The 24,733-nt window shown below is 34.1% G+C and overlaps 1 protein-coding gene across 4 annotated transcripts in view; it reads right to left on the bottom strand.

The window, feature by feature from the left end:
• Window positions 1–1,743: 1,743 nt before the first annotated feature.
• LOC149800512 (myosin-VIIa-like) overlaps window positions 1,744–24,733 on the bottom strand; it is a 246,110-nt gene continuing 223,120 nt past the window's right edge. For all 4 annotated transcript variants that reach the window (XM_089960143.1, XM_089960141.1, XM_089960144.1 and 1 more), the window contains 9 exons: window positions 19,653–19,758; window positions 18,768–18,882; window positions 17,796–17,989; window positions 16,246–16,364; window positions 10,796–10,862; window positions 8,704–8,820; window positions 7,170–7,253; window positions 6,315–6,434; window positions 1,744–5,478 (listed from right to left, as the gene is read on the bottom strand). In XM_089960143.1, the coding sequence (XP_089816269.1) occupies window positions 5,395–5,478; window positions 6,315–6,434; window positions 7,170–7,253; window positions 8,704–8,820; window positions 10,796–10,862; window positions 16,246–16,364; window positions 17,796–17,989; window positions 18,768–18,882; window positions 19,653–19,758 (1,006 nt within the window). In that variant the 3' untranslated portion in view covers window positions 1,744–5,394. The remainder of the gene's footprint in view (window positions 5,479–6,314; window positions 6,435–7,169; window positions 7,254–8,703; window positions 8,821–10,795; window positions 10,863–16,245; window positions 16,365–17,795; window positions 17,990–18,767; window positions 18,883–19,652; window positions 19,759–24,733) is intronic.

The following is a 24,733-nucleotide window of genomic DNA, read 5'->3' as shown; positions in this document are numbered from 1 at the left end:
AATGGTAATGCAATCAATTGACCAATGAATAATATCATCCATTCCCTATAAAAATGACCAAACTGTTCATTAACACTTATTCTTGCTGTAGTCATTCAAAAACAAATATGCATCAAAGAGTTATTTCGTGGGATTTACAGGTACACAGAAAAGCTTTTATTGATAAAAAGAAGCTTGAAGCTATGGACAGAATTAAGTCTAGCTTTAAACAAGTGCAATTATTCAGTAGCAAAAATCAGCTGAAATTGACCTTTTTTTTTTTAACCCTAAAGTATGCTACCATTGGATAGCAAGTGTGCATCCCAGCATGCTTCAAGTTCAAAACTGGGGTTTTGCTCTCTTATAATATTTTTTAAATTCTGATTCATAGCAGAGAAATTTTGAGCATTATGAAATTTAAAGACAGCACTTAATGACCTTGGTGACTTACACATGGAACTGTCCATGTGCTTCATGTTTCCTTACATAATTTTCCAAATTTATGTGTACACACTGAATACTGAAACATAACGACTACTTTACTGTGTGTATTTATGATGGAATTACTCTAGATTTACTCTTACAAATGCAATCAGATCAGTTCATTGGTACACATATTGCTATAGAAATGTACATGCTGTATATGTACCGATGAAAGGGTCTCTGAATGAAGTAAAATATTAAATATGCAATCTCTGTTTTTACTATTTGTCACTAATGCGGGTATGTGAGAAAGCTTGCCAGTAGCTTCTTGTGGGTCAGTGGTTCTTCCCGGGGTTTTCCTGGGTTCTTCCTCCACCATTAATACTGCCCGCCATGCATAGCCTATCGTGTGCTGAAAAATGGCGTTAAACCCCACAACAACAACAGCAACAACAGCTATTTCTCATTTAATATGCATTGATTTAAGAAGTCAGCTCCAATGAAACATAGTTTTGCACCCATTCCTACAGCCCGAATTTTTGAAGAGCCTAAGGAATAAGCATGCATCATTTCTTTCAGTTATCTGGCTTGTTTGCTTACATTATGGTACAGTACATAGCAGGGTGCCACTATGTGAACCCACAACCATGGTGCTATAGTGGGGTTTCACTATAACAGTGTAATTATAGAGAGGAAGTAGTATATATCACAGCATTAAAGTAAGGGAGTAGTGTATATAACATTCTAGTAAGAGAGTAGTGTATGTAAAAGCATTATTGTGAGGGAGTAGTGTATGACACAGCATTCAAGTCAGGGAGTAGTGTATGTCACAGCATTAAAGTCAGGGAGTAGTTTATGTCACAGTATTAAAGTCAGGGAGTAGTGTATGTCACAGCATTAAAGTCAGGGAGTAGTGTATGTCACAGCATTAAAGACAGGGAGTAGTGTATGACACCGCATTAAAGTCAGGGAGTAGTGTATGACACAGCATTAAAGTCAGGGAGTAGTGTATGACACAGCATTAAAGTCAGGGAGTAGTGTATGTCACAGCATTAAAGTCAGGGAGTAGTGTATGTCACAGCATTAAAGTCAGGGAGTAGTGTATGACACAGCATTAAAGTCAGGGAGTAGTGTATGTCACAGCATTAAAGTCAGGGAGTAGTGTATGACACAGCATTAAAGTCAGGGAGTAGTGTATGACACAGCATTAAAGTCAGGGAGTAGTGTACGTCACAGCATTAAAGTCAGGGAGTAGTGTATGACACAGCAGATCTGTGTACTATTTACATTTGAGAGTGTCTATCATATGGCAAATTATATTCATTCATGCCAAAATAATAATTATTATTAATCAACTTTAATACAAGGATTTCTTATTAGAAACACAGAATAATAAATCACTGCATTAATACCATATTTGATGAGATGATCTTTTAAATACAGTATCCAACATTTCTCATGACAAGCATGCTTATAATTTGTACTTCATACATATATCTATTAATGTATACAATTTGTACTTCATAGATATATCTATAATGTTTATAATTTGTACTTCATAGATATATCTATAATGTATACAATTTGTACTTCATAGATATATCTATAATGTATGCAATTTGTACATCATAGATATATCTATAATGAAACTTACAATTAAGTGCTCATTTCTATATGACATTTACAAACAGAGCTGAACATTTTTTGTTTGCCTTGCTGAGTGGATAAAACTGAAATCATTTAATTCAAAAATTTGTTATGACTTGAACATGAATGCAACATTAAATGAACTACAAATAAAGCAAAAAAAGGTACAAAGGGTTTTGTGAAGAAAAACTACTAAATCATTCAGTAGCATACCTAAATGACCCATGGTCATTTCCCTCATACCTGAATGACAACACAATTTAGTAGAAACATTTAGGATATTGTTGCATTGGTGGGATTAAAGCCATTTTTCAACCAATGATAGGGTGTATAGGGCTGCCAGTATATCCAGTGGAGGAAAAACAAAGCAAAACCCTGGAAAGAACCTTTATCCAGAGGAAACTACTGGCAAGTTTTCTTACATACCCATACTGGCTGAGCCTGAGACTCAAGGCCAAGTGGACAGAGGTGAGATGTCAGTGACCTGTAAAGATAAGTACACTAGACCACATGGCCACCCATGACCATAATTTAGCATATATTACTCAAAAGTCATGGCCATTTCCTTCATAACCTGAAGGCAATAGAGTTTAGTAGCATGATTCTGGGTATATCACACAGATGGCATGGCCATTTCCTTCATAACCTGAAGGCAATAGAGTTTAGTAGCATGATTCTGGGTATATCACACAGATGGCATGGCCATTTCCTTCATAACCTGAATGCAATAGAGTTTAGTAGCATGATTCTGGGTATATCACACAGATGGCATGGCCATTTCCTTCATAACCTGAAGGCAATAGAGTTTAGTAGCATGATTCTGGGTATATCACACAGATGGCATGGCCATTTCCTTCATAACCTGAAGGCAATAGAGTTTAGTAGCATGATTCTGGGTATATCACACAGATCACATGGCCATTTCCTTCATAACCTGAAGGCAATAGAGTTTAGTAGCATGATTCTGGGTATATCAGACAGATGGCATGGCCATTTCCTTCATAACCTGAATGCAATAGAGTTTAGTAGCATGATTCTGGGTATATCACACAGATGGCATGGCCATTTCCTTCATAACCTGAAGGCAATAGAGTTTAGTAGCATGATTCTGGGTATATCACACAGATGGCATGGCCATTTTCCTCATATCCTAAACAGCAATGATGACTATTTCCCTTGGCAATATGCACTGATATTACGTGTGTCTGACATATACCTGGGATGAGAATGGTCCATGATGAAGAGAATCAGAAATAGGGAGATAATTATAGCAAATTGAATAAGGAAATTAAAGCTGAACATCTCTTTTATAATCAGATGAAACCAATGATATGTGTTGCTGAACTAATTCTTCCATGCATAAGTCTCTGCCGTTTCTTCATCAAAATGCATAAAGTTGAAACGGCTAATTAAAAATGATTACTTCTAACAGCAAACTCCCAAGAAAAGTCTGATCCTCCATTGCATTCAGTACTGCACTTCAGCAAGCCTGATATGTCATAGGTACAATTTGATTGGTTTTCATCAAGAACACAATTTAGACTGGCCTTGTATTCTGCCAACTATATCCCAAACATGCCTGGTAAAGAAGCCGTAACCAATCAAACTAACAGACCAGTGGACCATTGCAGGAGTACCATCCTATCCTTCTTTCAAGTTTTTCAGTCCCCAGATTTACACGGATGTAAAGCAATGTCCCCGAATGCCAGGATGAAATTGGAAATCAACAATCAGTAGAAAATTGTCAACTGTGCATAAACATGAATGTGTGGATGAAATGTGATATCATGAGATGATAAAACAAAATACATTTATAGGTTGTACAAATGAAGATAAATACATATTACAGTACTAATTAATATAGCAGAAATAGTGTTAAATGCGTCAACAGTCCAACAACCAACTTTGTTCATCCAGACGCCAAATGCAGCTACTGAAAACTACCTTTTCCAATTGTGACTCCTCCAAAGCAAAAGTCTGTCACTCAAGTCATTTTGACAAAACTCAATTTTTCAATGCAATATTTATTATATTCAACCAGTAGCATTTCAGATATTGTATTCTCCAAGTTCTGAATTATAATATGACACATGAGCAAATGCTAGTGAATGTCTAAGTCAAATATGGAAACTGCATTTTTGTAAGATACAGCACTCCCCACCATATGGCCCTTCGTTACAATACAGATTTTTGTTATATGGTATGATGTTGGATCCGATATCATTAAGCACAATCACATGGATAATATATGGATCCCATTGACATCATTACCATGACGAGAACTGTATGGCCTCCACTGACATCACTACAATGAGGGATTACTCTATGGCTCTCAATGACATCATTATAATGAGGTAGTACTATATGACTTCAGTGACATCATTATAATGAGGAAGTACTCTATGTCTTTGACTGACATCATTATAATATGGGAGTACTCTATGACTCATAATGACATTATAATGAGGTAGTACCATGTGTTTTCTGTTGAATCATTATAATAATGAGGAAGTACTATATGGCTTCCAATGATATCATTATAATATGGGAGGAGTCTAGGACTCCCATTGACATTATAATGAGTTAGTACTCTGGTTTCTATTGACATCATTATAACAATGAGGAAGTACTCTATTGCTTTTAGTGACATAATATGGGAGTACTCTGACTCCACTGACATTATAATGAGGGACTACTGAATGGCTTCCATTTATATCATTATAATGAGTACACTCTGGTTCCCATTTACATCATTATAATGAGGAAATACTGTATGGCTACCACTGACATTATGCTAGTCAAGGAGTACTGTATCAGGTATTATAACATTAGTTATAACATTAGTTATAACATTAGTACAACTTGTGTTTACACAAAGGTTAATTTCTTCATAATGATGTCAAGCTTTTACAGAATTCTGTCTATTGCAATATTATGATGTATAATAAATTAACAGTTATAAATTCATTATGATTACACTGTAAAATCAGATTGTACAGGTGCCTATGTCTTTAATCTAAACACTCAGTATGAATAAAAACTTGTGCAGTTTCTTCACATATATACATGAGACAACTTGTGATATTACTAGATACACAGAAGCTGATATGAACTTTAATGATGAAAGTTAACTTTTACTATCTTGTCTTATTAACATCCAATAAATGTCCAAGTATAACTTAAAGCTAATTTGAATATCTAAAATCATACTTTCCTTTCTCACTGTCTTTTTAAAAAAAATTGGCATAAAAAATATTTCCTATGAATGTAAACAAATCTTAATGAAATATAGAATGTTCTGCAGAAGATAATCCAGAAAAGTTCAGTCGTCAGCTAAACAAGAATTTATTGTCTTGCTCCTTTTTGTCGATTCATGTTTGTCAGCATCAGACTTATGTAGGAGGTCAAAAGATCATCCATTTTGTAACCCTAAAATAAGAAAAATAATTAAAGGAATGACCAAAAATTCTGTATTAACATTCTAAAGCTTAATCAACAATTAAGGCTAGACATAATCTGACTGATATACTTTAAAAACAATTATATATGTGTAAAGACCAAAACATGACTGATATACTTTAAAAACAATTATATATGTGTAAATACCAAAACATGACTGATATACTTTAAAAACAATTATATGTGTAAATACCAACACATGACTGATATACTTTAAAAACAATTATATATGTGTAAATACCCAAAACAGTAACAGTTTCTCTCTCTCTCTCTACTTTGGTCCTAACAGAAATATCAGTAACAAGAATGTTGAGAAAGTTATTTTTACAAAAAGATAACATTTTGTGATAGGGTGAATTTTTCAAATTGATTCACACATGATATCTTGTTCTCTCCAAAGTCGTAAGCCACAATTACCACTGACAGCCATAGCTAACATGGCAGATTTGGTGTTTAAAAACACCCAGGAAATGTATATTTCATACGTTTAATGCAGAACACCATGTTTCACCTCATCCTGTCCAGTGATGCTTCTCCATGTTCCTCCATTTGATTTTATTAAAAGTTCAACACAAAACTTTAGGACTGATAACCATGCCATCACTATGGAAACAGACTTCTACATAAGGCAATATTTTTGTCTAATTAGTTTGGTTCTGCTACTTTTATTTCAGTGTCTTTTAAAATGTCATGACACAAGAAGAACAAAATTCTTGATAATTACTTATTTACAATTATCATGAAAAGAAAATAACAGGATGAATATTACCAACTCTGACATAAACAGCAAGCAGAATCATACTTACCAAGGAAGTTTCACATAGCAGTTTGCTTCCCCTGACCAGATTTCCAATTGTCATGTGGAAGTATGTATTGCCACTGCTCCAGTTGGATATTTTGTTGAATGGGTGGGTTGCTAAAATATCCTTCAAAAATAAGAAATTGTTTTTAATTTTAAGTACGAATTAATCAAGAAATCAATGTGATTAAATATTTCAAACATTTATTAAACATGAGAATTATGGAAAATGTGTATGTGGAAATTCTGAGAATCATATATGAATTACATTCTATCTCTGATATGTTTGTACTGTTCATCTGAGGAAAACTTATTTAACAAGTCTTGTGCTCCTTTAAAATACACAATTCACAGAAGCAGTGAAATGATAGTGTTAAAAATAAAAGCACCTTATACCAAGGTCAAGTATAACTACACTGTGTTATAATAATTGTACCAAACATACCAATTTTGTTTTGTATGACGTAAAACCCACATTGTCATTGGTGTTTAACTTAACAGAAATAAACTTAAGGCATCATGATGGGATTTGGCACCATTATGACTATCCCATAGGTTGTACCACTCTCACGAGATTTCTATTTTCAAGACAAATATTAAGATTTCAGTTGCTAGACAAGCCTTAGGGTGATTGGGATTTCATGTATTCTGTCTTTTCATTACATAACAAAATAGAAGAAAAAGAGAAAGAAGCATTAATAGAAACAAAACTTCCATCAGTTTAAGGAGGAAGCCATGACCATTGGGATCCTGAAGGGTTTTTATAGTCAGTGACAATTTACTGTTGCATAAAGTTGAATGTCTTGACAGTGTTGCTACGGATACAGCTCATCCATCACTTAATGACTGTACATTGATATACCTTGGTTTGTGGGTTGATGAGATTAACTCCATTCTTGTTGATTGCAATCAGCAGGATTTCAGGGTATGTTGGCTCAGTGGTTTGCTGAAATGTATAACAGATGTATGGCTCAAAAGGTATGTAATCTAATACATGTTCTTAAACATCCAGATTTACAATACTAAAGACAAAAAGGTGACATAAAGGTACACATGTAGAGTGGTAACCTACACAGCAAATGGTACTGAGATAAAGGGTATACCTACACAGCAACTGGTAGTGAGCTAAAGGGAACACCTATGCAGCAACTGGTACTGAGATAAAGGGTATACCTACACAGCAACTGGTACTGAAATAAAGGGAACACCTAAACAGCAACTGGTACTGAGATAAGGGTACACCTACACAGCAACTGGTACTGAGATAAACAGAACACCTATGCAGCAACTGGTACTGAGATAAAGGGTACACCTAAACAGCAACTGGTACTGAGATAAAGGATTGACCTACACAGCAACTGGTATTGAGATAAAGGGTACACCTACACAGCAAATGGTACTGAACTAAAGGGAAAAAACAATACACAGTAACTGATATTGAACTAAAGGTTAAACCTACACAGAAACTGGTACGGAGATAAAGGGAACACCTACACAGCAACTGGTACTGAGATTAGGGTACACCTACACAGCAACTGGTACTGAGATAAAGGGTACACCTACACAGCAACTGGTACTGAGATAAAGAGTAAACCTACACAGCAACTGGTACGGAGATAAAGGCAACACCTACACAGCAACTGGTACTGAGATTAGGGTACACCTACACAGCAACTGGTACTGAGCTAAAGGGAACACCTACACAGCAACTGGTAGTGAGATAAAGGGTACACCTACACAGCAACTGGTAGTGAGATAAAGGGTACACCTAAACAGCAACTGGTACTGAGATAAAGGTACACCTACACAGCAACTGGTACTGAGATAAAGGGTACACCTACACAGCAACTGGTAGTGAGATAAAGGGTACACCTACACAGCAACTGGTACTGAGATAAAGGGTACACCTATACAGCAAATGGTACCGAGATAAAGGGTACACATACACAGCAACTGGTACTGAGAAAAAGGTACAACTACACAGCAACTTGTACTGAGATAAAGGGTACACCTACACAGCAACTGGTACTGAGATAAAGGGTACAGTCACATGCATTTTATTAAGATTTTAGGCACCCACATATTGACAAATTCAATTCAAGGTGATTGTTAAATACTCTTTCAACTAAAGACTGTTGTTAAAATCTCTTTCCACTAGACAAGGGGCTAGTGGTCACTCAGTGGTCATGGAGCTGGAATTGTGACCAAAAGGGTATGGTGTTAATTCCCACCGTCAGATCGGACCATAAAGGTTATTATGGTGTGTCCTTTACTCCATTTCCCTCAGCATGTAACTTACAAAGCAATACTATTTCATAAAATGGCAACATCTGTGAGAACTTGTACAACTGTGGTTCAATGTGGTTAAGATTTGTTTTAAAAAGATGTGTGATTACCTTAACTTCAAAAAAAGCTGATCCAAATGTTGGCCAGTGGTATATGACCTTCAGGAATTCTATTTTGGCATCTTCAGGACTCATGCCTCCATCTCCATTGTACTGCCCAATGATATTCTGAGATGTTGGGGGGAAAAAAGCTCATTACAACATTGTTGTGAGAAGTAAAATAATCACATCAGAACATTTCATACAACAATGAAGGTTACAAAGAATACAAACTGCTTTTGATAATCCAGTTTTATTACATGTAAAATGTGAAGAACATAATTTACTAAGGTTTGATTTTCAGTACATCTGTAAGAATAATTTTAATTTCTTTTCCTAAAATTTCAAGTTTACCAATGCACAGGATGTCTCTATATTTGTAAATGTTTCACCTATGAAAGCAGTATTTTTTGCCCATACCTTTGACTTCATTTAGTCTATTCTAGTTGTACAAGAATATAACATTCACCTTAACTCTCAAGTTTTGACAGCTGTTAGAATGTTCTGATTTAATTTTGGATACAATTTGAAGAAACAGTTATAACAGTATGATATAATACCTAGCTAAAATGTAAAATTTATGTACTTAATTCGGTCCCAATCCCGCCTGTTAGCCTGTACCCTATTTCTGAGCTCTGCAGCATCAAGGTCATTTAAGATAACCAAAGTGGGTGTTATTACAAAAATGCAGACAGATATAGCTCTACAATGATACCAAATAATCTGGATGTTCTAGTTGCACTACAAAATACAGAGGGATAAACCTAATTTTTTGGACCCGTTTTTTTTTTTCACCCAAAATTCGCTCGTAGCTGGAATGCAATTTTGTGTCCAGATTTTAGACCTTTTGGCCTCAGATCTAAGGCAGACCAGTCTGGACTGCAAACAGACAGGTGAACCTTTGCAAAAACTAGGATATGGTGGGCATTTGGAATAAAGAGTGGTCTCCATAAGAAAATGATGCGTCCATTAAGCAAAAAAAAATTAAAAAAACTCCAACTTTTACCCTTCTGCTCATGCGCAAGCAAAATAACCAATGGAAAAATTATGTTTATAATACAACTAGGCATTAGTCTCATGGAAAATCTGTTGAAAGCCAATGTATTATGATGTATTCAGAAATAGCCCCCAAAATGTCATTCCTACTCGAATTTCAAGCAAAAACAACAAAAACCTCCAAGGCCGAATAAGTTAATCATATTGCCATAATGAAAAGCAGTTTCTCTGAGCAGGCTCAAATCTGATCAACTGGATCCTTGTGTACCCTCATGATATGTCAAATCTGACAGCCTTACCAACTGGATCCTTGTCTACCCTCATTATATGTTTTCATCTTCATTATCTCTTATGCAGATTAACGACACTGTTCTGTATGTTTTTCTGAACGACAGTGTTCTGTATGTTTTTTCAAAAACTATTTCCAAAAATAAACTTTTGGCAACACTGGACTGGTGAACCTATGCATAAGCACTAAACTGGGCTACAGCTGTCATCATGATTTCCATACTGGGCATAACACAATGATGTCACAGATACAGCTGTCATCATGATTTCCATACTGGGCATAACACAATGATGTCACAGCTACAGCTGTCATCATGATTTCCATACTGCAGGCCACTAACATGAATGCTTGAAACTATCTGACTATAACTTACAAACTACTCAGTGGATCTGATTTCCAGACATGGAAGTGAATACAAGAATGTTGTTCTTTTAAATAAATATAACACAGTCTAATATTTATTTCTACAAATTATGCATGCCTATTTTCACAAAGGTTAAAATTGGATTCAAAAATGATTTTTTTAAAAAACTGAACAAATGTCATCATACAAATATTATATTTACCTGTTTCCAATCATCATACAAATATTATATTTATAGAAATATTATATTTACCTGTTTCCAATCATCATACAAATATTATATTTACCTGTTTCCAATCATCATACAAATATTCTAGTATATTTACCCATATCAAATCTTCTTTCATACAAATATTATAGTATATTTACCCATATCCAATCATCTTTCACACAAATATTATAGTATATTTACCCATATCCAATCATCTTTCATACAAATATGATAGTATATTTACCCGTTTCCAATCATCAGGAGACTGGAATCTCACTGAGTCTGCAGGTATCAATTCCTTTAGTATCCGCCTATAATGATACACAAGTTAACTCATGAACTTTGATATATAATGTATGCAAATACTGGGATTAAACCTACTTACATACCCAAAACTAAAACAATATATTTCATGAAACAATCACCCATATAATTTTAATAGTTTTTCTGATTTTAAATTTCCACACATAACCCAGGTGTGAAAATGTAAATAACATACCAGTATATTGTGGATTTTAATATTTTTAAAGTTGCAAGCTTTATTGCTCAAGTCATTATGGATGTGCAAATTTAATTAATGCCCAAGTTACACAGATGTTTAATGCCCAAGTTATATACATGTTTAATGCCCAATTTACATCAATGTTTAATGTTCAAGTTACATAGATGTTTAATGCCCATATTACACAGATGTTTAATGCCCAATTTACATCAATGTTTAATGTTCAAGTTACACAGATGTTTAATGTTCAAGTTACACAGATGTTTAATGCCCAAGTTACACAGATGTTTAATGCCCAAGGTACAGAGATGTTTAATGCCCAAGTTACATACATGTTTATTAACAGGACCCTGTTCTGGAGAACAAAGTTGCATGAGGATCAATGGAAAAGAATGTGTGTGTGTGTTTTTTTAATTTTCAATGTAGCTGTAAACAAATTTCATTCATATCCCTATAATGTTTGCAGTGTGACAGTTTATAGTGATGTCTAGCACTGGGGCATCATGCCGCAGATATGCAGCATGATGTCCCACCAAGTCACATTATCCTGACACCAGACTGTCCAGTCCTAACACTAACCTCTTAATGCTGAGTGCCAAGCGAGGTGGCTGTTAGTACCATTTTTATGTCTTTGGTACGACTTGGCCAGGGTTTGAACCCACAACTTCCCACATCCAACAAAGAATGTAAAACTTGCTTTAAATTCTTTCAAGGTCAAATGTCAACACATTATTCTGAGCTTAACATGCTTGTTATAACATTTGCTGCTTAGCATGATTGTTATAACATTCAGTGCTTAACATGATTGTTATAACATTTAGTGCTTAACATGCTTGTTATAACATTTGCTGCTTAGAATGATTGTTATAACATTTAGTGCTTAACATGCTTGTTATAACATTTAGTGCTTAACATGATTGTTATAACATTTAGTGCTTAACATGCTTGTTATAACATTTGCTGCTTAGAATGATTGTTATAACATTCAGTGCTTAACATGATTGTTATAACATTTAGTACTTAACATGATTGTTATAACAATTAGTACTTAACATGATTGTTATAACATTTGGTGCTTAACATGACTTGTAACATTTCGAGAAATACTAGTTCAAGTTTTGAGCCATCAGAACAAGATCTGTAACAAGTCCCTGACTTTGCTTTTCTTTTACATGCACTGTCAAGTGAAATGTATAGTTTCACTACCTTCCCTATGCCACACCCACCCACACTTTGCAAAGAAAAATATTTCATAAATCCACAAAAATGATAAAATAATACAGATCCATTTCATTTAGTAAAATCTCACGTATTTTTGAGCTAAATCTAATCAATAATGTTATTTATCAAAGCCCAAAGGTACTGTAGACTTCTTACATTCAACAGTACATGTGTCAAAGCCCAAAGGTACTGTATACTCCTTACATGCAACAGTAAATGTGACAAAGCCCAAAGGTACTGTAGACTTCTTACATTCAACAGTAAATGTGTCAAAGCCCAAAGGTACTGTATACTCCTTACATGCAACAGTAAATGTGACAAAGCCCAAAGGTACTGTAGACTTCTTACATTCAATAGTAAATGTGACAAAGCCCAAAGGTACTGTAGACTCCTTACATTCAACAGTAAATGTGATAAAGCCCAAAGGTACTGTAGACTCCTTACATTCAACAGTAAATGTGACAAAGCCCAAAGGTACTGTAGACTCCTTACATTCAACAGTAAATGTGACAAAGCCCAAAGGTACTGTATACTCCTTACATTCAACAGTAAATGTGACAAAACCCAAAGGTACTGTATACTCCTTACATTCAACAGTAAATGTAACAAAGCCCAAAGGTACTGTATACTCCTTACATTCAACAGCAAATGTGACAAAGCCCAAAGGCACTGTAGACTCCTTACATTCAAGAGTAAATGTGACAAAGCCCAAAGTCAATGTAGACTCCTTACATTCAACAATAACCATGACAAAGCCCAAAGATACTGCAGACTTCTTACATTCAACAGTAAATGTGACAAAGCCCAAAGGTACTGTAGACTCCTTACATTCAACAATAACCATGACAAAGCCCAAAGATACTGCAGACTTCTTACATTCAACAGTAAATGTGACAAAGCCCAAAGGTACTGTATACTCCTTACATTCAACAGTAAATGTGACAAAGCCCAAAGGTACTGTAGACTTCTTACATTCAACAGCAAATGTGACAAAGCCCAAAGGTACTGTAGACTTCTTACATTCAACAGTAAATGTGACAAAGCCCAAAGGTACTGTATACTCCTTACATTCAACAGTAAATGTGACAAAGCCCAAAGGTACTGTAGACTTCTTACATTCAACAGTAAATGTGACAAAGCCCAAAGGTACTGTAGACTCCTTACATTCAACAGTAAATGTGACAAAGCCCAAAGGTACTGTAGACTCCTTACATTCAACAGTAAATGTAACAAAGCCCAAAGGTACTGTATACTCCTTACATTCAACAGTAAATGTAACAAAGCCCAAAGGTACTGTATACTCCTTACATTCAACAGTAAATGTAACAAAGCCCAAAGGTACTGTATACTCCTTACATTCAACAGTAAATGTGACAAAGCCCAAAGGTACTGTATACTCCTTACATGCAACAGTAAATGTGACAAAGCCCAAAGGTACTGTAGACTCCTTACATTCAACAGTAAATGTGTCAAAGCCCAAAGGTACTGTATACTCCTTACATTCAACAGTAAATGTAACAAAGCCCAAAGGTACTGTAGACTCCTTACATTCAACAGTAAATGTGTCAAAGCCCAAAGGTGCTGTATACTCCTTACATTTGACAGTAACTGTGACAAAGCCCAAAGGTACTGTAGACTCCTTACATTCAACAGTAAATGTAACAAAACTGCAACAGGGTATGGGCCATATAAACTATTTGTTATCATATTTAAGGAAGAAAGAATATATTGACCATAGCAGTAGTACCACTGCATAAGAGATGGAAGATCCTAGCACTTAGGCCTGAGACTTGGATTTTGTCTGGTTTTCATGGGTTTAATGAGATTTTTCAGCACCTGAATGTCTATACAGGGTAGTCTGTATATCTGGTGGACAAAGAGCCTGGGAAAGCCCTGGGAAGAACCACTGACCTATGGAAAGCTACTGGCAAGCTTTCTCATATATCCACATTGGTCAAACCCATGTGGACAGAGGTGAGATGACAGTGGTCTGTAAAGGTGAGCAGATTAGACCACTTGCCACCCCCCCATACCCCTGGCCCCAAAAGACTTTGCAACCACCCTTTGACCAATCTCTTTAAGACAAGCCAATTTTTGCTTTGTGCAGCTATTAGAAGACCTGTATCTATTTATGAGCATTTCTGAAGTGTATTTAAGTTAGGGTTGGGGTTAGTTGTTATGAAGTGCATTTAAGTTCAATTCATAATCAAAGCTTTTAAAATGGACATATGTATTCTTGTTTTTTTAATGACTTACCTAGAATCAATAATACAGCAGCTTTCTGCCTTTATAGCTTGTTGCAACATGCTGTAACAAATTTTACAATGGGAAACAACTAGTGAGGACAGGTATGAAAGTGAGAACAGGCATGATAGTGAGGGCAGGTATGATAGTGAGGGCAGGCATGAAAGTGAGGGCAGGTATGATAGTGAGGCAGGCATGATTATACTGATACCTTGTCTAGAGAATATCATCAAAAGATAAGCAATATTTTATAAATTCATTTGATGTTAGTTACATGAAATTTTGCATCAGTTCAAAGATATGTGCTTACAATATCACAAAATGCACATGACAGTTATTTTAATCATGTGGCAAAGCAGGTGATGCCTTCATGCAGTCATAGTCATAAAACAAGCTGTAACCAGAGAGTGCCAGACAATTCCTGTGATGCTGTGTTTTTAAAAGAAACCAAATTCTTGTTGTCCACCCTTGATGCAAATTATAGATATAAACCTGATAAACTAGACATTTTGTCCCTTTTTAATGTAAATTATTGATATCAACCAAATAAATTCAACTCCTGTTGCCAATTTTTAATGTACATTAATTGATTTTATTTCAATTGGCATCAAATTTTTCTCCACTCTGGGAAAAACCAGCAGTTCTGCTCAACATACAAGCCACAATATAGGATGTAGGAAAAAGGTACACACTGGCTGCTTCTTATACTGGTTTAATTTACAGCTGATTGTGTTTTAGTTTTTCTGGTTTAATTTACAGCTGTGTGTGTTGAATTTTAGTTTTAATGATTTATTTTACAGAAGCTTGTGTTGTTCAATTTTAGTTTTACTGGACCAGTTTAATTTGCAGGTACTTGTTTTTGAGTTTTCCTGTTTAAGTTACAGCTGTGTGTGCTATTTTGTTTAGTTTTAATGGTTTAATTTACAGCTGCGCATACTGTTCTTTTAGCTTTAATGGTTTAACTTACATGTGTGTGGTATTTTTAGTTTTAATGGTTTAATTTACAGGTGTGTGCTTTGTTATAGTTTAAATGGTTTAATTTACAGCTGTGTGCTGCTTTTTTTAGTAGTTTTAATGGTTTAATTTACAGATGCTTGTGCAGTTTTTGAATTTTACTGGTTTAATTTACATATGTGTGTCATTTTTTCATAAGTTTTTAATGGTTTAATTTATGTGTGTGCTATTTTTTAAAAAACTTAATGGTTTAATTTACATGTGTGTGCTATTTTTTTTAGTTTTAGTGGTTTAATTTACGTGTGCTATTTTTGCTAGTTTCAATGGTTTAATTTACATGTGTGTGCTACATTTTTAGTTTTAAAGGTTTAATTTACAGCTAAGTGTGCTGTTTTCTTAATAGTTGTAATGGTTTAATTTACAGACACTTGTGTTGTTTTTGAGTTTCACTAGTTTAATTTACATCTGTGTGTGCCATTTCCTTCATAATAGATTTAATGGTTTAATTTACAGCTGAATGTACTGTTTTTTAAAAATAGTTTTAATGGTTTAATTTACATGTGTGTGCTATATTTTTAGTTTTAATGGTTTAATTTACAGCTAAGTGTGCTGTTTTTAAAAATAGTTTTAATGGTTTAATTTACAGATGCTTGTGTTGTTTTGGGGTTTTACTGGTTTAATTTACAGGGGCTTATGTTGTTTTCCAATTTAACTATTTTCCCAATGGATTTCAATAAACACTCATAAATTGTGCATAACAAATCTTTACTTACGGAATGTTTGTCAGATTTTGCTTGTCATCTCCAAATTTAACCCTGTAGATAAGAGCTGCAAGCCTGGTTGCTTCTTCCTTACTACATTTGTGATAACCTCGAAGCAGTTTAGGTAGCTCCTGCCAAATGAAAATATTATCAATGGATACGTGATGTGGATGCAACTGATGAATGTACCCCACCTCATTGTCTCCCACTACACAAGTATGACAGAAAACTGCAATATTACTTTGTTTATCTGAAGAAGAACCAGAATGTATTGATTTATTATGTAATCTTATTCACCTATTGCAACATCCCAAAATGCAACATCCATGGATGCATCCATCCATACATGCATACCCCAAAATAAGAGCAGTGTATGTCACTTCTAAATTTTAGGTGTGTCATACAAATCTACATTAATTTTATAAGACAATTAAACTACTTATCAAGTTATAAAATGATCTGATATCAAATCTCATCTTAATAGTTGTGATTTTCAATAAAAACAATTGCCAACTTTTTCAAAAGTTTATTAAAAAATGGACTCATAAAGAAGGAGTTTATTTTAAGAAGTTAAAACAGGTTGGTGACAATACATCAACTAACTACATCTGTAAAGATATACTGAATGCCCTAATTATATACACTGCATTGTATTGTTCGACAATGCATATACCATGCCACACCTATAATAGTGCTGTTCTGTCTGAGGTAATACTGGTACAGAAAATCAGGAAAGATTAGTGAAATTTTTAGATACCTAAAGTAGCTTCCATTTCAGCGGAAAACCTAGTTCAAAAGGGTTTACAAGTCTATAAATCCAAGCATGGTTTGACTCCTGATTATCTTAAATGGAACTTAAAATTTGTTAAAAGTGTACACATGTATGAACTAAGATCCATCTCAAACTAAAAAAAGTTTTATTTACCTAAGCCAAATTTAGAGTTTTACAGGTAGAGTTTTGCGTTTCTGGAGTCAAACAATGGAATTCCATGCCACCTTATATAAAGTCAGCTGACTCATGCCAAACTTTTAAAAAGTTTCTTACTGAACATCTACAGAAACAATTATTTGTATGATTGTGTTTAATTCAGTACTACTACTATTACAGCATTGTTATCATGTATTCACCTATGTTTTACACATGTTCACTACTAGTTGTATGAATTCTGTATGTACTCATCCTTGAAGCCTTGTACATATTCTTACTGTAGATCAATTGTCTAGATCTTTGTACCATTTGTTGTCTAAAGACACCTCATATTGAAAAACGTGTACATTATACAATTGTACATTGTATGTATATATATATATATATATATATATATATATATATATATATATATATATATATATATATATATACTCACACACAAATATCACTGTAGAAGGCTTCATGGAAAATGCATCAGTTCACTAAATAAGCTTCTTCATTAAATAATGTCATTATTATTGTGATTATTATTATTATTATTATTACTATTATTATTATTATTATTATTATTATTATTATTATTATTTCTCAGCTTGGGGAAATTTTTCCCTTCATCCACTTATTGTCCTACCTGGTGATAATGGAATACAAGATCGGCATTGATATCTTTGCCTGGAACTGTATTTGTCCAAAGTTTCTTCATGAAAAACACTTGATAGGTGAACTGTGGTGGAGCATTATCACGTGAAGGACGAGCTTTGCGAATCCAGTCCGTCAAATGACGTACAAAGTCGAAGAAGAAATCACCCTCTGGGACACTTATAACTGCAAAATATTGTAAATTAGTGACCCCACAAATATTGGTGGTTATTACTTGATAAAATGTATGCAAAATTTGTTACTGGATGACTGACTTTTACATCAATAATCCTGTCTTTACAATAGTCTGAATTCTTCCATGCAGATAAGTGCATTTATGGTATGCGCATTACCTTATCATGACCAAATTTTTTGTACAAGACAAAATTATGCATTCTAAAGAAAGAAACATTACATGAAGGAGTCATTATTCACTATCACATAGGTTGCATATATTCCTGCAAAATTAGACTACAACTACACCAAATGGACATTACTCCATTAATATGCCACTACAGCAAAGGGACATTACTGTATTAATACTGCACTACAGCAAAGGCACATTACTCCATTAATATGCCACTACAGCAAAGGCACATTACTGCATTAATATTGCACTACAGCAAAGGGACATTACTCCATCTCATAAAGACCTGTGTAATGATCCACAAAATTTTGTCACAATTGTTTTTTTATTATTTATGGAAAAAATAATATAAAACAAATCTGAATTTAACAAGAAGATGTTTTATTTAGTTTAAACATTTGGTATTCTCTATGATAAATTCAAAAACTCAAGTAGGTTCACAAAGAATTCAAGGACTTTTCAAAGATAAACCCCTCAAATTCAAGGATATTGTTAATGTATGAACCATGCTAATATCAACTTAATACTGACATGACTTATAATTGTTTCTTCACAAAATCTAATTACATCTTGACAATATATTATGTGTTTCAATACCCTTATCTGCAATCTTGACAAAGAGACTGAATCCCTCAGCAGATTTCAAACGCAGCTTGTTGGCAATGTTTTGACAGAAATCTTTGGCCTTTGTACTTGATTCCACTTCAAAGGCCTGAAATTACAATGTTTGCATTATTTCAATGAATTCATTCCTTCAAAAGCTATTTTGTAATTACACTAGAATTCAGTGAAATCCATACTTCCCTTGTTTATAATGGTCAGCTGTGCAAATTTAGGTTATCTGAGAAAGCTAATCTCCATGAACAGACTAATCTCCATGCACAGACTTATCTCCATGTATAGTCTAATCTCCATGCACAGACTAATCTCCATGCACACAAAGACTTATCTCCATGCAAAGACTAATCTTCATGCACAGACTAATCTCCATGCACAACTCAGAATTTTTACCTTTCTCAGATATAACACAGCTGAAAATGTTCATCAATTTTGGTTTCATGAAAGCCTTAACATGGAGTGCTGTTACTGCAGTTGTACACATAACCCATCTAATCATCCCATTGCTGTTTCATTCCAAAATTCTTAATATGAAGAGCTGTTACAGCAGTTTTACCCACTTACCCATCTAAATGCTGTTTTATTCAGAAAACATTAGACGTGATACTCAATACTATTAGAATAAACAGTAAAATACAATTACAAATTCTTTAAACAGAGACAAAAGTTATCCTATTACAGTATAATAATGTGTGTTACATGCCGATAAAAGCAAAAGGTATCCTAATAAGGAAGCTGGAAAACCTTTAATGAAAAGATTGTGGATGTGATTTTAATCATACTACACACCACAAAGCCTCAACCTCAGTTGAAATAAAATTTAGTTTAATAAGGATTTCTGATTGGTGAATATCTCCCACTTACCTCATCTGTGTCATCAGGGAAGTAAACTTTGTGAAGAATCTGTGTGGTTTTGTGCTGAACTGCCTCAACTTCAACCTGATGAGGTGGGTATTTCCTTGTTCCATTTCTGAAGTGACATGATACTTAAAGTCAAGTTAATGCAACATACCTAGACAAGGGCATATAAATTCAATGTTTAGATGGATTACTTCTTACTGCTGTGTTGGAATAATTTAAGATTTATTTCATACTGTCATACAATATAACATCATCTTTCAAATACATCTACGCTTTTTTTCTTCTTACAAATGAAGTTCCTTTTCCATAAATAACAGCTCTCTTCAAGTAAAATGATTCCATTTTAAATTAATTTTTAAAGTAATATACATTTCTTCGATAATACTTACCTGGTCTTAATGAGTACAGGGAACATACTTATTTTGCAAATCCAGCAGAACCAAGAGAAAACTATATCTGTAGCAATTTTTGTTTCTCTGTGAATACTTATGTCATCACACACTGATATTAGGAAGATAAATCCACTACTTCTCGCAAAACTGTGTAACATATGGATATAGGTAAAAAAAATCCTTACAAACTTATCTCCCCTTTCCTCTTAAAGGCGGTTACACAAATATCAGATGTTAAAAATCTAAATGGGTTCTACTGCATACATTTTCAAAACATTAACTTTGCTTTATTTTCTGTTTGATTTGAAATCTCAATTAGCTTCTGTTCAATTTAATAAGCCTAAAATTCACATCGAAAGATGACATGGCTTTCCTAATCTACCCATGATAACCAAATTTGTTTGTAGATTATTAAATAATAAATATGATCTCCAATACTTTGATAAAAAATGTTACCTGTGTATTTTTGAGACGTGAAAATCTGTCTTTAAGAACTTTTTGCTATGGAATTTTAATGGTTATTACAGAAGCTGTCAAAACAGAGCTTGCCTAGATACACTCCTGGAATGTTTAAATATAGTTATTTCTTAAGCTGCCAAGGTGTATTTTGAATTGGATTTTTAAGGGAACTAAAATTTGACCATTTTGTAATTTAAAGCAGGATAGATCATAAATGAATAATGTATGATATTGCATGCGTAATATGTCTCACTCCGTATGAAGCTCCAGCAGCAGAAATCCTCCTCCTAAGCCTATCTAACAAACATGGTCATGTGACCAATTCCTTGGTACCAAAATGTTTTGTCATATTGAAATTAACGGAAAGTTATTTTAAGAAAGAAATATTCACAAAAGCAGCCTGTCCAAATGGATCTTCTGTTTTATCAATTATTAATCCATAACACAAACGCTTTCCAACCCTCACACACTGATAACTTGCAAAACTGCTTATAAAGTGTTTTATCAATTATTAATCCTTAACACCAACGCTTTCCAACCCTCACACACTGATAACTTGCACAACTGCTTGTAAAGTGTTTTATTAATTATTAACCCAAAACACAAACGCTTTCCAACCCTCAAGCACTGATAACTCCCAAAACTGCTTATAAAGTGTTTTATCAATTATTAATCCATAACACAAATGCTTTCCAACCCTCACACACTGATAACTTGCAAAACTGCTTATAAAGTGTTTTATCAATTGTTAATCCTAAACACCAACGCTTTTCAACCCTTACACTTTGATAACTTGCAAAACTGCTTATAAAGTGTTTTATCAATTATTAATCCATAACAACAATGCTTTCTAACCCTCACACACTGATAACTTCTGTTTTATGCATTAATAATCCTTAACACCAACGCTTTCCAACCCTCACACACTGATAACTTGCAAAACTGCTTATAAAGTGTTTTATCAATTGTTAATCCTAAACACCAACGCTTTTCAACCCTTACACTTTGATAACTTGCAAAACTGCTTATAAAGTGTTTTATCAATTATTAATCCATAACACCAACGCTTTCCAACCCTCAAACTTTGATAACTTGCAAAACTGCTTATTGTTGTTGTTGTTGTTGTTGTTGTAGGGTTTAACGCCATTTTTCAGCACATGATAGGCTATACATGGCGGCCAGTATTAATGGTGAAGGAAGAACCCGGGAAATCCCCGGACAAAACCACCGACCCTCGAGAAGCTACTGGCAAGCTTTCTCACATACCCACACTGGCTGAATCCGAGACTCGAACCCATGCAGACAGAGGTGAGATGGCAGTGATCCGTAACAGAGAGCACTTTAAACCACTCGGCCACTTGGGGCCCCCAAAACTGCTTACAAAGTGTTTTATCAATTATTAATCCATAACACCAATGCTTTCCAACCCTCACACTGATAACTTGCAAAACTGCTTATAAAGTGTTTTATCAATTATTAATCCTTAACACCAATGCTTTCCAACCCTCACACTGATAACTTGCAAAACTGCTTATAAAGTGTTTTATCAATTATTAATCCATAACACCAACGCTTTCCAACCCTCACACACTGATAACTTGCAAAACTGCTTATAAAGTGTTTTATCAATTATTAATCCTAAACACCAACGCTTTCCAACCCTCACACACTGATAACTTCTGTTTTATGCATTAATAATCCTTAACACCAATGCTTTCCAACCCTCACACTGATAACTTGTAAAACTGCTTATAAAGTGTTTTTATCAATTATTAATCCTCAACACCAATGCTTTCCAACCCTCACACACTGATAACTTGCAAAACTGCATATAAAATTGTGTCTATGTGACTTTTTAGAAATGAAAATATAGAAAATTGTCCTTTTTGTTTGAATGTGTAGAAAATTGCAATCAGAATTGTTGTATTAAACTCTGATATATAGCTCATTCTATCACCAAAAATGGCATTGCATGAAGAATATCAACCAACTTTATTAAAGTTGCTAATTTTAATAAGAAATCACATACTTTGTCACATTTTATTGGAAAAATATTTTCTTGATACACTTTAATAATAATATATGGCAAAATAGTGATCCATAACAAATTCAAATAAATGCTAGTAGGTGGCAACATTGAAAGAAATAAACACCAATTAAATATCTTGTCATATGATATTCCTGTTTTAATCTTTTGAATTCTGTTTCAATGTAAATAGCATAACCTTGACATATCTGTCACATCATTATCTGCAAGCACTTCTATGAGAACCTAATTAAGCACCAGCTGTGTTTTGATCTACAAGTTGGGGAAGTGTATGCTACATGGTAAAAACTGATCCAAAGTGACCTGTGTTGTTTTCTGACCTTAAATACTTTTTTTGTATCAAATAAAGTAAAATTGGCACAATAGACTAGTTCAAAGACATGCAAATCCTACCTGAATAGACTCTTGTGGTCACTATAAAACCATCTCATTTGATCAATTGAACATGGTGTCAAATATTATGTACTTAACATCATTAATAAGTAATGTATCCGACTGATTTGTAAATAGTTTTCATCATGGAGAGTAAACGGATCATGCAAAAGGCGTACACAATGAATGGCAAGCTTTGTATCATAGATAGGGTTAATAATGGTTAGATCCAAGGTTTGCAGTCAACTCAAAAAAGTCAAGTCAACACTCAAGATGAGTTGAAATATCAAAATTACTTGCATGATATTGATTCCAATGATGGATTCAGAAACAATGGGCACGATATCGAATTAGATCATGTGTACACCTGGTTGACACAGAAATGCATTCCTACCTCTAGAACAATTCTCATGGATAAGGCAGAGAAAATGGGAAAAAGAATGGATGACTCTGCCATGAATGGCATTAGATATTCCAGCACCAACATAACAATAAACAAAATGTGTTGTTGGGAAAGATTTACTCTGTGAATCATACAATGAAATGTGAAGTGATGTTTGTCAAGTTTGTCACAAACTGCAAAATATTATTGTTTTCTAATTTGCATCATTCAAAAAAAGAATTTTTAAAAAATGTTTAGTAACGATTAATATTTGTGAGTCTTTTAACATTCTACTGTAACTAAATCAATCTATCTATTGATCACTCTAGTGACAGATCTATCTATTGATCACTCTATCTAGTGACAGATCTATCTATTTATCTATCTATCTAGTGACAGATCTATCTATTGATCACTGTCTAGTGACAGATATATCTATTGATCACTCTATCTAGTTACAGATCTATCTATTGATTACTCTATCTAATGACAGATCTATCCATTGATCACTATCTTGTTACAGATCTCTCTATTGATCAATCTATCTAGTGACAGATGAATAACAAAATTAACAGTACTGAAATTATTGTTTATTAAAATGTAGATCTTTTCTAGAAAACAAAAATCTTGTTTAATTTTAAACAAACAAAACTGGAATTTATCCAATTCAATGTAACACATAATACATGTGTTTGATGGTACATAAAGTTGGGAAACCATTTGGGATAATGATTTTAACAATCTGTTTAATATCATGTATCCTGAAATTAAAGGTAATTTACGAAGGAAAACAACTATACCATCATAAAGAAATTATTTATTCACAGTTAATTTCAACACAACTACAAAATGATTACTCAACAAATTTAATTTGCCTCCTCCATACTTTTGCCTCCCTCCATAGATTTCCATCCCTTTATTAGTTGTATATAGGTCCCTTAGTTGTTGTTGTTGTAGGGTTTAACGCCATTTTTCAGCACACGATAGGCTATACATGGCGGCCAGTATTAATGGTGGAGGAAGAACCCGGGAAAACCCCGGAAAGAACCACCGACCCACAGGTCCCTTAGTAACACATGCCCTTGCTTACAGTGTGGTCAATTCTTATGGTCCCCTTTTTGCATGAGTTATCAAGGGAACATTGAATTGCTGAAGCTCCATGCACAGAAAATTCATTGAAACAGCAACACAAGTAAGTTATTTGGTACTGAGGTCATTAGGGGTACAGTACCTTGCATAAAGACAAATGATGGAAGCTGTCATGGGCTGGTCTAATGTTAGGATTTCGACCTGCACTCTTTTGGTTGCATTGCACATCTGTACAAAATTTTACGTCTATTAATTTATTTAACCCATTACCTCATACAACCGTCTTTGGACGCCTCTACAAAAGTCGCATCGAAGCGACTTTTGACACTTCTACAAAAGTCCC

Source organism: Sinohyriopsis cumingii, chromosome 5, assembly GCF_028554795.1.
Source record: "Sinohyriopsis cumingii isolate HCF-2022 chromosome 5, ASM2855479v2, whole genome shotgun sequence".
Taxonomy (NCBI): domain Eukaryota; kingdom Metazoa; phylum Mollusca; class Bivalvia; order Unionida; family Unionidae; genus Sinohyriopsis; species Sinohyriopsis cumingii.
This window is presented reverse-complemented; position numbering and strand designations above follow the sequence as displayed.